Raw genomic sequence first — 17,634 nt, 5'->3', positions numbered from 1 at the left:
CATATTTTTCCGTGGTCTACACTCTTACAGGCCATAGCATCGCATAGTTTAAAGCAAATGGAGGGAGGTGTTAAGGCTAGGGAAACAGACGACAGCTTCAACTTTGCAACCGACTCTTTCATGGATTTTAAGGATTTGTCTGTTTGCATAGTTAAATGTATTTTTAAAATCAGCGGCAAACCTTAGTTTCAAGTGATTGTCCGCAGTGTTTGCTGCCTGTTCGCACGTTCAATATTTCTGCAAAGATTACATTGACGGGCAAGAGATCTTTAATCGAAAGTATTTTGCTACTATTACTTTCAATTTTGCTATTCTTTCGTACTTGAGACAAAAGTATCCGCACCTATTGTGGTTCTTAACCCCTTGAAGACGTAAGTCAGCACTAAAGACAGAAAAAAATGTTATTACTATGCATATAGGATAAAAGATACTGAAATATTAGTCGATATTTGGATTTAAACACAATGCAAATCTTTTGGCTTTGTTTACCTCAATTATGGGCTTATGTTGTTACAAACTACAAGTAAGATCACTGGCCCGTTAACAGAATCTTAACAATGGTAGCTATGTCGAGAATTAACAAAAGATTTTAATCTTAAAGGAGGGACATTAGAAAGTGCACGTTTTACCTTGGGAATATATATGCCCTGTTTACGTCATGTACGTCAACACAGATCGGTCTTGGTGACATGTAACACACGTGGTATAAATTTAGAACTGGAAAGGACTGAACTGCAAAAAATTGGACTTTATACTATAACAAATACCGAAAATCAGTCAAAGGCACGACCCCTTCTAAAATGTCTTACTAACCGATAAATTTTTTATTATATTGGTCTTAACTTGACTATTACCTCTAGTGAACGTTAAAAACTCAAAACAATAATAAGAGATGAGCTTACGCCTTTTAGTCCAAGATTTGAAGAGTCCAGTCCAAATCAAGTCGGATTTATTATTTGTTTATGCCACCCATGCTGACCTCAATATAGCATACTGATCTATTTTGCACGTCTCAACACAGCTAGATCAGTACGAAACACGCAACAATTTCTGTTATCTTCTTTACCATGTCTATGATTGTTACAGCGGTGTTTAAAGCCACCATTGGCTTGCTTGTGAATAAGGGAAGAGATAAGGCAGCGGACAGCCTGAAAGATGGCGATGTAACAGATCAAAAATTTCGTGGATTGATCGTGCGTGAAATCGACGATGTCAAGTCTAAGTTGGATGGATTATCAAGGAAAGATTTGCTATCAAGCATCAGTTTCTTTGAGGAAGGAATTGAGCTGCTATATGAAGTGTTTGATAAAGCAAGGTCCAAAGGCGAGCGTGGCGCGGAAACAACACAAGCAGCTTGTGCTGAGGCATTTGCTATCGCTGAAGGAGTGAACAAACTCGAGCTTACTGGCTTGGATGAGTCAGCTGCGAGGGCGCTTTCCAACGCAAAGAAGAGATTTGAAGATTCTCGTAGAAAAGCAACAGAAGCCTTTAATAACGAAGCTTTAGAAACGTATGATCGCATTCAAGCAATGGAATATCGAGTCATGGCGACAATACTAGAGACGGTAGACAATCCTACGGACGCAGTGGCACCGTGTAGGGTGTGTATTGAAGAACTAAACTCTTTGTCAGCGGTTCAGAATAGTTTTGGTGTTCACCTCGAGAAGAGCAAGGCATTTAAGCGTTGGTTCGGAAAGGCCGAGCGAAGGCAAATCATTGCCAGTGTCTGTCACGTGAATCGTGTCATCTTCGATGTCACGCAAACAGCCTGTAAAGACATGGATCCATGGATCTGGCCTGCTGTTGATACCGGAAAAGACAAAGTTGATCCATTGCGTGACCAAAGATTGGCAAGAGTACTGCATAAGCGGGGCATGGAGCACTGTTGTGTCACGTGGTCATTTGGTCAGGAGGGTACAGTGGAGCACAAGCTGAAGGAGCCAGTGGGTATCGCTACAAACTCCAGCGGGCAATTCATTGTAGCAGACCGTCAGGATCGTAACGTAAAGATGTTTGACAGCAGTGGCAAATTCATTAAACATTTTAGTTTTCCTAAGGACGACGTAGACACAAAGTTATATATTCATGGTGTAGCAACAGACATGAACGACGACATTTACGTGCTGGTCGAATTCAAGAAGCGTGGTGCTGTGCTACCTGAGCCCGCTGCTGTTTACAAATTCAGCAACACAGGTGATCTGCATCACAAATTTCCTGTGAAGGGAGGGGAGTGGAAATGGTACAGAGTGATAGTCACCGACAGTGGCAAAGTACTGGTACTGAGGGGTGCTAATGTGGTTGATGTGTACGAGACTGATGGACAGTTTGTTCGTACTTTTGGAGAAGAAACCTTCAAGTTTGCTTTCAACATGACTGCTGCTAATGATGGTCGTGTTATGGTCGTGGATAAAGACGATTCCTTTGTTCACATTTTTAATGAAGACGGCGACCATCTCAACAAGTTTAAACGCCACGGATCCTATCGCTTTCCTGAAATTGCATTTCACCGAGCAAGTGAACATGTCGTCATCGCTTATGCAGACCCAGGGAAACAATGCCTGCATTTGGAATTGTACACCAAAGATGGCGAGTTTGTGCGCAGCACTCAAATCCATGAAGACGGAATTGAATACCTGCGAGGGATTACAATGACTATGGAGGGAGGCATTGCTATAGTGCTTCGAGATTCCCACAGCTACAAAATACTTGTTTTGTGAAAAACATAAGTTTTGGCGTCAGAACTGAACATTTGTTATCGTAAAAGGAAAGGAATAAAATATTTACTCGAGAAAGTACTGTATGGTAACAATTACAATTCATTTTTCTTCGAAAGGATTACGTAGTGCACAACAAAATATTATATTTGTGATAAGTCAACAATTTGTGAAAAGGCAAAAAGCACACCCCTTTTAAGAACTGAGCACCCCAAAAACCATACCCTATCCCGCGACGCATACCAATTTATCCTATCCATGGGAGTAGTTTTCGCAGGTTTTCTGTTCGCATGTGAAGCAAAAAAGGAGCTTGCTTTTGAGCTTGAGCTGCTCTAGTGTTTTTTTCTGGATATTTTTTTTGCAGCAAAATACGTTTATGTTTTCAAATTCGTCTTTCTACATTTATAAGCATGCATGAACGCTAGTCAAGTAAGAAACTTTTTTATTTTGAATTTTTTATACTTATCCATAAAGGTAGTAGTAGTACGTAATTTTTTTATAAGGGATGTCGCCGGTCAGAAAAATGAAGTGCGATAAAGTTCCCTGAATATGTATAGATTACTTCATACAAAGTGCGACGAACGGATTGTAAAAGTTAGGAAAACAAGCGGGTCACAGCTTATCTGTAATGTGTTGCTGTAATTTGTTTATTTTTAATTCATAAAGCTAAGTAAGCTATTTTCAGTAAACTGTTTGTAAACGTGATTTTTTTCAGTTTGTGCAGAGTATTTTGAGTTAGTTATCCAATCCGGAAAAGCCTTCGAAATAAAATGACTGACTTGGTAACACAATAATGTATTTGTATTGGTACACGTTAAGATTATATCGATATTCACAATGAGAGCGTTTGTGTAGAAATTAACTTGTGTTTTGGTGTTATGTTCAGTGACCGGTATGGTCTTCTGACTTTCTGACAACGGACACCCCAGCCCCCTTGCTACGCCGTAGGATTCGCCTTGGTCGGCTGCGTTTGTTTACATCATACAAGATGACTTATTGAAATACAGAGTTTTTAACTCTGACCTCTGCTAAGCCATAAATAAAACGTTCCGGTTCCAGTTCTGTGGGAATACGTGATGGAATGCAAAGAATGACAACATTTGTTGTGAGCGAAGAGACCAGTTGACTCTTTTGTAAAAGGTTCGTCTATCTCTGTTGTCCTCTTTACGATGTCTTCGTTTATAACAGCGGTGTTTAAGTCCACCATTGGCTTGCTCGTGAATAAAGGAAGAGATAAGGCAGCGGAAAAGCTGAAAGATGGCGATGTAACTGATCAAAAATTTCGTGGATTGATCGTGCGTGAAATCGACGATATCAAGTCTAAGTTAAATGGATTATCAAGGAAAGATTTGCTAGCAAGCATCAGCTTCTTTGAGGAAGGAATTGAGCTGTTATACGAAGTGTTTGAAAAAACAAGGCCCAGAAGCGAGCGCGGCGCGGAAACAACACAAGCAGTTCGTGCTGAAGCATTTTCTCTCGCTCGAAACATGGAACTCGACCTGAATAAATCAGCTGAGAGAGTGCTTTCAAGTGCAAAGAAGAGATTCGAAGACTCTCGCAGAAGAGCAACAGACGCCTTTAAAAATGAAGCTCTAGAAACTTCTGACCGCATCCTAGCAATGCAATACCGAGTTATGGCAACAATACTAGAGACAGTAGACAATCCCGCAGACGCAGTAGCACCGTGCAAAGTGTGCATTTGCTTAAGTGTAGTTGTTTGCTTAAAATTCTTTTAAACCAGCCTTTTTGAAAAGGAAAAACCCAGATTCCTTAAGTTCCAGAAGGAAATGTTACTTTCCAAAAATGTTTTTTATTTTCCTTCATGAAGAGTCATGTACATGTTGCTTTTCAATGTAAACACTTACCGTGGTTCTACGGCAGACAAGTGACCAACAAATGGAGGCAATGGGTTCCTTGGTAGTGGTGCAAGGACTGACACAAGAGCATAACCATGATTGGCCAAGGTAATGAAATATTCAATCACTCCAATACGTGTTTCACCAGCTTTATCGTTGAACAAAACTGTGTAACAATTCCTCTTTGCCATCGCTGTGTAACTCCTGCTGGTGTAGAGCTCATCTCCAATACTTGCTCTAAGAAACTTCTCTGCCTTTTGCCCCATGCATCTCACACTTATTGTCTGGAAAAGACGAAGTAAATCTCCAGATACTTGTATCTGAGATGGTCGGCCATGAAGTTTGCAATCAGCTGTCACAGCAGTAACTTTGGGAGACCTAAACAATTTTATTCAAACAAAATAATGTTTATAAGAATAATTTAGTTGATAGCAGTTAGAAAAGGCAGACCAAGACAGGTACATACATGTATGTCATGCGAGGTTTCAATAAAAGCCGGTTACCAGTCCCTTCCCTTATTTTAAATGCTACAATAAGACTCAAGTGAGCCTCAGAGGTACAGTATCCCTCGATAAATTATGACCATCAGTTTTAAACCATGCCTTCCAAGAAACAATAATTATTATTATAAAAATATATTTGGAGTAACATGAGTTATAACACTTGTAACACTGCACCTTGAGTGACTTGACACCATTTTGAGAATAAATTTCTGCACTTTCTCATTAAATCCAGAAGAGTTCAAATCATCACTTGATGCAAGACTGGACATCCGTCGTTGAATGCAAACATTCCAAATGACCTGCAATTTCATATAAAATAACATTTACCTTTTTGTAACACAATTTAAAATAAAAGTTTAAGGTGTTTTCTTTTTTGTACACCGTATGATGCACTTAAAAAGTAAGGATTGCTTATTTACCTATTTAGCAACAATCCCTGTACCATAGCTAAGTAATCCAGAATTTGTTTCCTGACTTTTACTTAGTTATGAGGATGAATAACGATGACGTTTAACATTTAAGTGTACACAAATGTAACTATTTTGTGTGAAAGCATTCCACTGAAATAGAACCTGCACTGAGATTTTTGTCAAACTTTGCCTATTGATTGTTTATGTCATAGGAACTTAAATTTTGAAATAATAACAGGGGTGCCCATGCTCGTTTAGGAGCAACAGCACCTTACTTAAACCCAATTAATCCTTATGAGATCACCATGACTTGCTAAATTAATGTTTCGGACGATTATTTCTTATTCTACCCTGAGAATTGGTCTATATTTACTTTACAGAAAAAAGTTACTACCTGATTCAAAACAGCTGTAGCAAAGCCACCATTTTTAAGCGTGCCCACTAATTATGCTCGGAATTTAATGCACAGTATGGATGCTCTATGCAATACTGGGGAATGACCTTAATTAAATAGCCAGTGAAGTTCATGTTCATTATCAATAATTATTTTATTCTCTTCTTTCAGATGCTGTGAAAGAGAAGTTTGGCCAAGGTGCCGATGTAGTTTACAAAATGAACCAAATATTAAGAAACATGCCAGGGAGGGAAAAGAATTGAACTATTTTTTGTTTGCCTTTTTTTTTGCTTTTTATCTTAAGAAGTTACATCAGATTAGAATTTTTCATGCATTGGACACTTCTCTTTCCATTAATTTAAAAACAAATTTTCAAGAAATTGTTCACCAATATGCATTTACTGAAGTTACAGTTATAAATAAGTGCATGTGTACCGATCCCAATGGGATTATGTTGTAAAACTGGCCAACTTGTTTTTTGGCACAAATGTCAGGGCTCAAAATAATTTAAACAGATTTAACTCTGCCACATGTTGTTTGTAACCAGTCAAAATATCGAAAATAATATTTGAAAGCTACCACTCATTTCTGCTTTTTATTATGTCGTCTTTGTTTGCAACTGTTTTGGCTGTAATTTCTTAAATTAAGATCAACCCGTTAGAATTGAAGTTTAAATGGTTTAAATATAAGCTGGTGTCAAAAATGTTATTTATATTTCTGTTCAGCAGTGATCATTTTAAAATCCATTATTATACTGTACAATACCAGTCAATTAACTGGCAAACCAAACTTTGACCAAACATTGCTCGTTGACCGGCTGATATTATTTTGAGCCCTGAATGTTATGTAATTCTCAATCACCCTCTTGGTCTATTCAACTTTGACATTTAGATTATTGGAGTAAAAATGTTGATAATGTTTAATTAGTGTAATAGAGCTTTTTGCTCTCATTTCTCTAAATTCTCAAAGAATAATAATGTGTTGTTCATAGCAAATAAATGTATTTTAGACCATTTTTTTTTTAATTTTACTAGAAAAGAATTTGTTAAGTCTGTAATCTGAACAGTCATTCATAATCAAGATGATCAAAAATAAAAATGTTTTGAATTGCAAATTGAAATTTGTTTCTCATTGTTGTTCAGTGCTGTAAAAGCCTTATTAATTCTCTGGTTAAAATGCTGACCTTAAGTCATCTTAAATCCGCTGTCATGACACATTGTCATGACAGGGTTGATGTCATGACATTCAAACTTTATGATCTAATGTCATGACAAGCTGTTCTACATGTTAAGGTCATGACTAGAAGTTGCAAGTTGGCAGTCATGATTAGTCATGACAGAACATGATAAGTCATGACTTAGGTGTTGAGCAGTTCATGACATCTCATCCTTAATAGTAAACACTGCTTATCATGACTTGTCATGACATGTCATGACAGGCCAACCTCATTACCATTTTAAAAAATGCTAATTTTTGTCATGACTCGTCATGACTAGGAGTCATGACGAGTCATGATTTATCATGATCAAATTTTGCACGGGTTTATTTTAAAACAATTTTAGTTTGTTTTTGCCTACACTCTTTTTTTTATAAGAATCTAGTCTTTAAGAATGTCGAGGCTGAAATTTGCGATTTTTTAAGAATATCTTAAGAATGAACCCAAGGCTGAGATTTTGAAAAGAATATAATTTTGAGTTGAAAATTTGTAAATACAATACAATTTATTATATTTTTAGTAAACACAAAATCATGCAGGTGTTTTCATTTCCTTCATTGTATCATTGTATCTCTGCGAGGAATGCTTTATTTAAAGCCAAACGACCAAGGGGGGAGCAGGGATGGCGTGGGGGAGCAGGGATGGCGCAGTGGTGAGAGCGCTCGCCTCCCACCAATGTGGTCCGGGTTCGATTCCGGCCAGGTACCATATGTGGGTTGAGTTTGTTGTTGGTTCTCGTCCTTGCTCCGAGGGTTTTTCTCCGGGTTCTCCGGTTTTCCTCCCTCCACAAAAACCAACACTTCTAAATTCCAATTCGATCGGGAATCCGAGGGCCACAGGTTTGTCAGTCGAAGACTGTTACGTGCAACCCTCGTAAAACAAAGTTGATTTATTTTATTTTATTTCAAGTGTTATCTGACGCGACATCTTGATCTTGCTGGCTGCAACGAAAAGCGATGAAATTTGTGTACAATGTAACACGATATAGATCTGGACACCAAACACTTGTAATTGATTACCCAATGTACTTGCTAAAATGGAAATGTCAAACGGTATTTTCTAAGAATGTTCATAAGAATATTTTCAGCCTAAAATCGGCAGAAAAATAAGAATATTCAGCCTGGGTCGGAAAAACTGTATTCTTATAAAAAAAAAGAGTGTATTGGTTGAGGAAGAGGGTGGGGTGGCAGCAGGCAACAAATTGAAGTCATCGAATGTCGAGTGTGGAAGGATAGATAGGTGGTTACAGTCAATTGCAGTTGCGAGATAATTGCCCGTCTTAGGGCCTCTTCACATGAGCCCGTTACCAGGACGGATTTTGACCTCTGTTCATATGAAAAATTTTAGCCCGGTTGACGGGGATAAAATTCAAGAAACGAAGGCAAAATGGCGACACATAAAGTTGCATCTTTCGCAACTATCGTAGCTTTATTGACCCATGTAACTTTATTAATAAAGCTAATTCGCATATTTCTGAAGTGGAAATAGATACAAGGCAAAATTAAACCATTTGGACCGCCAAATTACGAAAGGGAAGCTATTTTCTCAAAAAAAGTTGCGTCCCGGCGACCGGGCTGGAGCGTTCATATGGGAAAATATTCTTCCCGGTTGTCGAGATCTCGGTTGCAGAAACCGAGATATCGGTAACCGGGCTGGCCCATCTTCTCATATGAACACATCCAAAATTTTACAAGAAAATAGGAGTGAGCCGAGATCTCGGTAACTGGGCCAGCCCGGTCAACCGGGATCATATGAAGAGGCCCTTAGAGACTTATCTACCTTTAAGAGAGTCAAGGTAATTCTGAGATACTAAAGCTGAATGGCTATGCATAACTGGTATACGCATCTGTTTTAATTTTTTTTGAAGTCGCTTACTTTCAGAGCAAAAAGACCGTATTCGCTTGTTAAAAGAAAAGTGGAGAGCTTCAACGATCAATAAACTGTAATACTGTAAGTATTACTGTACTGTAAGTTAATTACTGTAAGTTAATGACCTCTTTGATGCCCGCACATTTAAGCAGCAGAGAAGTATTCCGTTATAGCGGAGATTGCTTTTGGTGAGTAAGTTTGGTATCCTAGCAGCTTGAGGCGCTGACTAACTTTGCCAAGTTTTGAAGTATACGCTTCTCAAGTGACCGTTGACCGTTGAGTTTACTGTAGCTTAAAAGCTCCAGTAAAATGACTGAAAAACGGCAGAGACCAACAAAGGGTGTCCGTCTTATGGAGGTGTCCGTCGTATAGAGGTGTCCGTTAAAAGGGAGTTGACTGTATTCAATTAAGTCCAGTGAAGTTATAAGTCCACCAATTTGCGAATTATACGTCGACTATAATCCTACCCCACACGAAGCTTTAACGGGTTGATCATTACTTAGACTTGTTCTGCTGTTCAAGGTAACGGTAATGTGGCTTTCCTAGACAGCAAAGAGCTTTAGCTACTAAATTGGGGCTAGGAACTTAAATTCAGTGGACTTTTCTCGTCGGTCATCACGATATTTGATTTGCTGCACTGGTAAAGACTTGAAAAAACATTCTATAATATGGAGGGCGACATTCCTTTCCGCCAAAATTTCTTACTTCCGGGATATTGGCTCATTTATTACAACAGCAAACAGACAAAATATAACTTAAAATACAAATATATCACAGATCTGGGTTAAACATAACCCTAACTTTTTTGTAAAAAAGCTCAGATCCGGGATATTTTGCGTTTCCCAGCATCATTGCCATGGGAATAGATGATCGCCGCAGTTTTGGGCATATTACACGGTACGACTTTCTCGCATGCGAGAAGCTTGCGACAGTCCTACGATCTAAACACGCGCGCGAATTTGCCGTAAGAAAGCGGTAGATTGATTTACACGACGCAACTCGCGTTGTAGCAATGTCATAAGTATGCCACTTGCTAGCAATAATCGTAGGCAAAATTGTACCGTCTAATTCGCACCTCAAGCTTGCGCTGTCAGACATTCAAGACAATTTTTTATTCACACTTTGATTAAATGTTTATTCTAACGTGCAACAGCTGTCACTTATGATAGACATGTAACAAAAACAACTAAAGCTCTTGCTTTCTTTTTTCTTCTTCTGCGAAGCTTTCCTGCAAGAAAAAAGGAGTATAGCTAACTGTCGTGGGTCGTGGGTCGTGGGTCGTGGGTCGTGGGTAGAAGTCGTGGGTCGTGGGTGTGGGTAAAGTCGAGGGTGTGGGTAAAAGTCGTGGGTAACAAAAAATACTAAAATAAAAAAAAAATACTGAGAATACTGAAAAAAAATTTGTGAGAAATAGTTTATCAATGTGTATTGCTAGTCTGACGTAGAGTTTCGACCCGGCCAAGAGACTCTTCAGAGGCCTTTCTGCTCAACAAACTTGTTGGGGCGACTGTTATACCCGAAACACCACAAAACACCCTTGAACACCGAAAATCTTTTAACACAGATTAAGAAAAATGATTTGATTGAATTAAAACAAGACGCCTAAAGCTTAATGCTTAAAACCGGGCGGTTGATGTTTAACTACTTTATTAGACAAGTACAGCAAAAACTTTTAAATACCATTTAATTTATATTGAGTAACACGCAAGTCTGTGGATTGCTTGTCCATGCTTGGACAAATTCCTGCTTAGGCCTTCAAATTTTTATTTTTCTTCCGAATACTGAATAACATAGGTATTGAAAACGTTTTGTGTGCAATCTTGAATAAATGAACTCAAACCAGTTAAATGGCAGTACAAATGATCTCCGACCGAAACAAACAAACAATTTCGTTAAAAACTAAGACGTGTTTTTACATGTAAACATTTTTAGAAATGTACCACACCAAAAAAATGGGAATAAGAACAAGATAAGAAAGCTTTTCAGCTTTCAAACATGCAAGCTCTTCACGTCAATTTTGGGAAGCAGTCACGCAAACGCAAGTTCTTGATTGCGTGATTCATTGCAGGTCATTTCTCCATCGCCGTTCGGTTCCGACTGAAACTCAAAACCCTTGAATGAAAAACAAAAAATATATATTTTATATTCCTCGCTAAAAAGAGCGGAGTAACCAGAAAATTACAGAATTGGCTCCTGCTCGAATAAAACGAGTAACATAAATAATAAAAAACGAATAAAACGAGTCAAATATCAAGAATAACAGAAAAATGTCTAAACAAAATTACAAAAGAAAATAAAAAGACTAAAAAAGGGCATGCATTAGACCACATGTATTAGATAACAGATGCTGCTTAAAATCTTAACTAAATGTGAAAAAAAAGATTCAAGATGAGGCGAAGAAACATTTGAATTGCATTAAAAATTTTGAATCCTTAAAAGCAGTGAAAATACTGATGCCGTGATAAAATTTAATTAATTATACGCGCCGAAGGGCAAGTTTTCATTTTTGCCGTCTATTATTTCACACGATGGCTTTACCGATTTACATTCCATTCTAGTTTGAAGAAATTATTATATTATTACTTTGCATTTCCATTTTGTTTTGTGAGTTCTTGAAAAGCGTGCAAGTAAAGTTTTTACATCAAGAACAAAATAAGGTTCTTTTGTTGTGTAAACATTCAATTCGTCTGTGACACACGACTTTGTCGGCCCAACTGTTCACGGATGGAAATAGACAAAATGGACACAATTCTTGTTAAATGAAAAGCATCTTCAAAGTAGAGTCTGGAGCCGTTTTTAAATGCAGGAGCTTGCTGCAAAAACATCGACCTCAGCGACCTGTCGAAACAATCACCGGTTTCGGACTCCAGTACTCGCTTGAGTTGAACGCTTGAATAAAAACACAAAAATATATCTTTCACGTTTAACAGAAATCGGGGTATTAGATAAAATTTTAATTGCTCCTGCTGAGTAAATATCAAAAGTGCGGGATCTGAATCCTGGCCAAGAAAGCGGCCGAGTGAACTACTACGACAAATAACGCAAATATGTAAACATCAACATGGTGCCTCAATCTATAAATAGATGCCGTGTTCGTTTCAAAAGCCCAAAAAGGCAACTATTAAATACAAATGTGAAAAAATAAAAAAGAACATGAAAACGTTTTAGATGAATTTTTATTCAAAATGGGGTCAAGAAACATTTTAAAAGGCAAAAAGATTTAGAAAATTTCAAAAACGTGAAATTTTGCATGCCGTGGTAGAATTTAATTACATGTATTAAATTACCCGCGCCAAGATTTCATTTTCATTTTGCAGACCATTTGTTTTACTTGCTGGCTTTGCGGATACCTTCACACATACCATCATAGTTCGTAGAAATACTATACATTACCATTTTGTTGACTGAAGTCTTGGGAAGTGTGTAAGTAAAGCTTTTACATCAAGAACAAAAATAAGATTATTTCGCTGTGCAAACATTCAATCGTCTCTGATACGCGACTTTGCCGGCTCAACTGTACACGGATGAAAATGGACACATTTTTTTCTATTAAATGAAGAGCATCTTCAAAGTATTCCGGCTCAAAAATTCTCTGGCTACCAGCCCTTTTTTAAAAGCAGTTATGCGTGAAGCTTGCTGCAAAATCATTGCGTGACTGATGTAGCAGTTTTCAAAAAAAAATAATAATTGCTAGGACGTGTCAAAAAAATCACCGGTTTCGCAAACCAGTACTCAAACGCTTGAATAACACAAAAATATATATTTCACGCTTAAGAGAATTGAGGGTATTAGATAAAATTTAAAATAGGAGAGTGATTTAATAGCTTCTGCCGAGTAAACATCAAGGGTGCGTGATTTGAATCCTGGCCAAGAAAGTGGCCGAGCGGGTCTGGAACGATTTACCGACAAGACTACTACTACTACTACTACTACTACTACTACTACTACTACTACTACTACTACTACGACGAAAAAATTCCGGGCGATTTATGAACCGGGCCGGCCCAGTCTCCCCGCCCGGTTAATAAACGCATACATGTTCGTTTTAAACATAAGTGGAATAATTTGGAAGAAGTAGTATAGGCATAGAATTCTATGCATTGTGTCTGGTGTCGGTTAACTGAAATAGAAAGCTCTTGCAAAATCTCCCACGCCAAGCTCTCACAAAACCAAGTGTTATAGATTGCAGTAAAAATGGAATCGAACATTTTATCGCTTTGGCCAACAAGCGAAGCCTTTGTATCTATTTTGTAATAAACCAAACGTAAACGGAAGCGCCTCTTTGTAACCGCCAACGCGACCATCAAAATTTCCCACGGAAAAAATGTCGTTCAGTCTGCAATGCACAATGTCACGCAATATTTTAAAGTCACGGTTCTTGCGGGGTGGGAGGAGTGTGCGAGGACAAAATGCTAATCGCAACGCAGAATAAAATAACATTTAAAATTTGTTTTTATGTGAATATTGTATCTATGACTCTTGTCTTCATCCGTTCTTTTCTCAGACAAGGGACTTCGTAAATTAAAAGTTCAAGCAAGCAACCGTCTACGATCTCCTACCGGTATACGTTGGATTAATAGTGATCTATTAAATCGGTTTGACATACAGAAAACTAAAAATTGAAAAGCAGAGACAGACACAACGTAGAATGATAGAATTTTTTTTTTTTTTTTTTTTTTTTTTTATTGAAATGCAACAATACATACAGAAAAAAAAAACAGCGATTACAGTACAATAACAAAAGTACACGGTTAACACTGCTTACAGTACTTAAACTACTAACAGTCTTTAACAATACCTAAATACAGCTTACAAAACACTACTTAAACTACTAGCAATTACAATAACACCACAGGACAAAGAAAAGAAGAAGGCAAATAACCATAATTACAGGAAGACACAATGTACCGTTGATTGTTAAAGTAAGGCAAAAGCATGTGATTGCACTTGAGATATTTAAAAAAACAGTAACCTATGTTCCTGTCATGAGATTAGGAGTATAAAGTTAAGTAAGAAAAAAAAAGAAAAAACAGCACGGACATAACAATATTAAACATACCTATATGTATCCCGCAAAAGGTTTCCATTTTTTAATTTCTCCACTTTCTGTTTCTATTTCACGATAAGATTTGAGTAGACATATGAAATACGTTAAGTTTGGGTACATTTCCTTTGTTTTAGTTAGCCATATGTGATATCGTGCTAAGAGAAGACAGTAGTTGATTAAAAGTGCAGATTGAGAATTGTCTGGCCTCAGCCCCAAAGCAGTGGCATTTGATAAGTTGTAGTCTTTAGGCAGTAAATTTACGTTTTCTAGCCATTTGATAACTTCTTTCCAGAAGTGTGATGTTTTGTCGCATAACCAAAAAAGATGAATTAATGTCTCTGGGGAGGAGTGACAGAAGCTGCAGTTTTCGTTATCTTTTAGACCTATTTTAGTTAAGAAGGTATTGGTTGACACGCGTCTATGTAGGAGTTTGAATTGAAATTCAATAAGTTTAGTACTCTTGGTGCATTGGTGCAGAATGATAGAATTAGTTTTGTAATATATTTCGGTTATTTTGTGCTATATATACTTCGTAAATGTTGGGACTTCGGACGACTTCGGAACTTTTCATCGTCAGTTTTGGTCACCAATGATCAATCTTATCGCAAAATTCTAGGCACTGATCATGCCCCATTTCAAATACTTATTTCTTTAATTTTTTTTTCTTTTTTAAATGTTTTAAATTTATATAACTTTAACTGAACCGTTTGTTCGGTGTCCCAGGGTGTTTCGTGGTGTTCTGAAGGGTCCTTTGGCCGGGTCGAAACTCTACGTCAGACTAGCCGTGCACGAACTAATTTGTTTCAGATGTTTTTTTCAGTATTTTTTTACTTTTTTGTTACCCACGACTTTTACCCACACCCACGACTTTACCCACGACCCACGACCCACGACAGTTAGCTATACTCGTGATTGAAAGACGTTATCACTACTCGTTTTAAGGAGTGCGGGTTATTGGGAGCCAGTAAGAATAGTAAGCTTGATTTTTTTAATTGTTACACCAGACTGAGCGGTTATTGACCTTATATAGAAAGTTTACCATGCTTTAGAAATACTAGAATAGGTTTTAACCAGGGGGGGGGGGGGGGGAAGAAACGAGGTCTGGGACCGAGTAGCGATGCTCTCACAACTTGCAAAGCGATCAATTCACGAGGTAGTCAGCGGTTTTTGGACGATGATGCAACAGGCAATCTTTTCCCGCGAAGTGGAAGCTGCTATGCCGTGGAATCACTTATTATAAAGGGGTTCAATTCTCTTAACTAAAAATCTAAAAGCAGCGTGTTAATCCGAAAATTTCGTCATCGTGTAGTTTTAAGAACGCAGAATTTTGTGATGCCGTGCTACTTTTCAGTGCTAAAATGCAAATGTTTGTACCACGATTTTCAACTGGCCCACATGGGGATTGTAAATGAAGTAAAACAAAGAAAGACCAAGTCAACAAACAACCTCGAAACAATAAAGCAAGAACAATAGCTCCGACCAGCGCGGGAATATTCGATCGCCACGTTTTCATTACCATTCCCGTGATGGTTTTATTTCATAACAAACACCACATATTGACACCAAAAACCTTTCCGGGGAAATTTTCGCTGCTTTAAAGACAAAACTTAAAAGTCTTTTTTATTACTACATATATAAAAAAATCGAACTATCTCACTGGTCCCATGTTGTTATTGTTTTGGCAAGTTCACAAAGAAAGGAGCTGCTCATGCGCCTTAGAGACATCCGCTGACTACCACCCCGATGATTGCTTTGCAAGTTGTGAGAGCATCGCTCAGATTTCATATAAGAGAATGTATGGGAAGTTGCTTCCCCCCCATGGTTTTAAAGTTGTGAATTTGCAAAATATCGTGCAGCCGAAAAACATAGTCAATCCACTGTAAGCAGTGACTTTGTAACTGAGATGCATGGTCTTTCGATCAGTGAAATGGAAGAAAGGGAAATGAAAAGAGAAAGGAAGGAAGTCATTGAAAACCGGAACTGAATGTTGACCTTTATGCAGGGTCTCCGTCATCTAGGTACGGACAAATTTCCATCGATCTTTGACTGAATGGACTCCAGTTCCCATTCGGTTTATCAAGTTGTGTATTGATGGCACCAGGTAAAGAATTCAGTTTGTTTAACGGCATTGCTTCGGTTAAATGTTCGTAGGGTTTTGTCTCCTGTCATTAAGAGGTTGTGCCTGTAATACCGGTCTGGTCGATCTGGCTTGAAAAATAAACTTCGCTCATTTCTTATGTGTTGGAAGACTTTCATGCACTTATACTAAAACAAAAATTCTTTGGACCCGAAAATTCATTTCTTTCGAGTTTTAAGGATTTTCGGTTCACCGGAACAAACGCTCGTAACTACTATACCACTGTCAAGGCTTAAATCTACCACAACTTTTTAAAATTCATTAAAAATATATAACAACTTCTATACCAAACAAGCACCACAGCCAATTATATTATCTCTTTTTTATTTATCACACCAACTTTCATAAATTAAAACATTGAGCTGGAATCAAGCCAGCAGGAAAACATTTAGCGACATCCCTATCACACACCTTGATGAAACACGCGAAAACTGCTCAGATTCAAACTTTATTTTTGAATGCGTGAGGCAGTCTTTTTCAATTAAACCAACTCAACCAAGAGGTAGATGTAATAGAAAATGTTCCTACAAAAAAAAAAAAACCTTCTGGTTACTCTGGTTACTACCTTTAACTGATTCCAACGCTACAACTTGCAAAAATTTGCGTGTTAACCAAATATATTTTTTGTCAGTCAATTCATCTTTCTAATTCGGAGACGATTCAGAAAGGCAAAGCCCATCAACACCAGTCCTCATGCAAATCTTTGTGTCAACTTGAATTAACTGCAGGACAAGAAGTTGGAGGGGAGGGTAGATGGCAATCCCCTCAAAGCCTTTATAATTATACCACAGCACAAAATTGAAGCAAGAGGAGTAAATAATTTGACATTGTAGCTTGGCCAGAGACTTTATTAGGGCTCAATGCAATCATAAGGCTACAATTTCTTTAACTAAGGTGAACCAGTGTGGAAGGAGTGCTGGTCACGTGACTAGCCCAGGCCCAAACTGCAACCCTAACCCCAATAACTTAACCCTGACCCTAACCCACAAGCCCTGACGGCTTGGTTAAACCCCAGCTATCACTCTGTGATGTCATAAGTTATGGTCACGTGACCTTTATTGTATTCCTTAACCCTTTAACTGTCAAATTTCTGTGACTTTCTAAAGGTTTTTCTGGACTTAGACATTCTGTAGAACGTGGTGATTGCATATAAGAAGTTCAAGTAAAAATGTGTGCTGTTTCGAAACACCGAAGGCTCAAATTTTTATTGTGACGTAAGTTGTCGGCAGTTGCTTCTTTCGTAGGCGAGCTGTTGGGCTTGGATTTGGCACGTTTTGTGTTTATAGTGATTTTTTGAGTCATTTTTTACTGCAGAAGCCCCCAGACTGGCATCATTAAGCTGGAATGGTGGGTAGAGGCCAAAAATATTCGAATCGAAAGATGGTGGTTCATGAGTAAAGTTGTCTCTCTGGCCGTTCTATTCGTTCTATTCCGAGACCTGCCAAGGCAATTTGGACGAGTTCTGACTTCAAAAGAATGTAATCGGTG

At 38.0% G+C, this 17,634-nt stretch overlaps 2 protein-coding genes across 2 annotated transcripts; one reads left to right on the top strand and one right to left on the bottom strand.

Annotated features, from left to right (window-relative positions):
• Positions 1–940: 940 nt before the first annotated feature.
• LOC144660831 (uncharacterized) lies at positions 941–3,555 on the top strand. Its single transcript, XM_078521557.1, has one exon. It carries the CDS (start codon positions 1,068–1,070, stop codon positions 2,715–2,717), a length of 1,650 nt encoding a protein of 549 aa, XP_078377683.1. The 5' UTR covers positions 941–1,067; the 3' UTR covers positions 2,718–3,555.
• Positions 3,556–4,575: 1,020 nt separating this feature from the next.
• Positions 4,576–5,368, bottom strand: LOC144659229 (uncharacterized). Its single transcript, XM_078519661.1, has 4 exons — positions 5,248–5,368; positions 5,131–5,172; positions 5,037–5,084; positions 4,576–4,948 (listed from the first exon to the last, which is right to left on the bottom strand). The coding sequence occupies exons 1-4, from the start codon at positions 5,340–5,342 to the stop codon at positions 4,576–4,578; spliced, it is 558 nt and encodes a 185-aa protein (XP_078375787.1). The 5' UTR covers positions 5,343–5,368.
• Positions 5,369–17,634: the final 12,266 nt, after the last annotated feature.

Source organism: Oculina patagonica, chromosome 7, assembly GCF_052425735.1.
Source record: "Oculina patagonica isolate OP01 chromosome 7, crgOcupat, whole genome shotgun sequence".
Lineage (NCBI taxonomy): Eukaryota > Metazoa > Cnidaria > Anthozoa > Scleractinia > Oculinidae > Oculina > Oculina patagonica.
The sequence above is the reverse complement of the archived record's forward strand: the minus strand, read 5'-3'. Positions and strand labels throughout refer to the sequence as shown.

What these genes read in the sequence shown, in the direction of transcription:
- LOC144660831 (XM_078521557.1), top strand. Translation starts at nt 1,068, where the DNA reads ATGTCTATGATTGTTACAGCGGTGTTTAAAGCCACCATTGGCTTGCTT.
- LOC144659229 (XM_078519661.1), bottom strand. Translation starts at nt 5,342, where the DNA reads ATGTCCAGTCTTGCATCAAGTGATGATTTGAACTCTTCTGGATTTAAT. An exon ending in ATAATTTATCGAGGGATACT is followed by an intron (nt 5,085 to 5,130) that starts GTACCTCTGAGG and finishes ATTTAAAATAAG; the next exon opens with GGAAGGGACTGGTAACCGGC. An exon ending in AAACCTCGCATGACATACAT is followed by an intron (nt 4,949 to 5,036) that starts GTATGTACCTGT and finishes AAAATTGTTTAG; the next exon opens with GTCTCCCAAAGTTACTGCTG.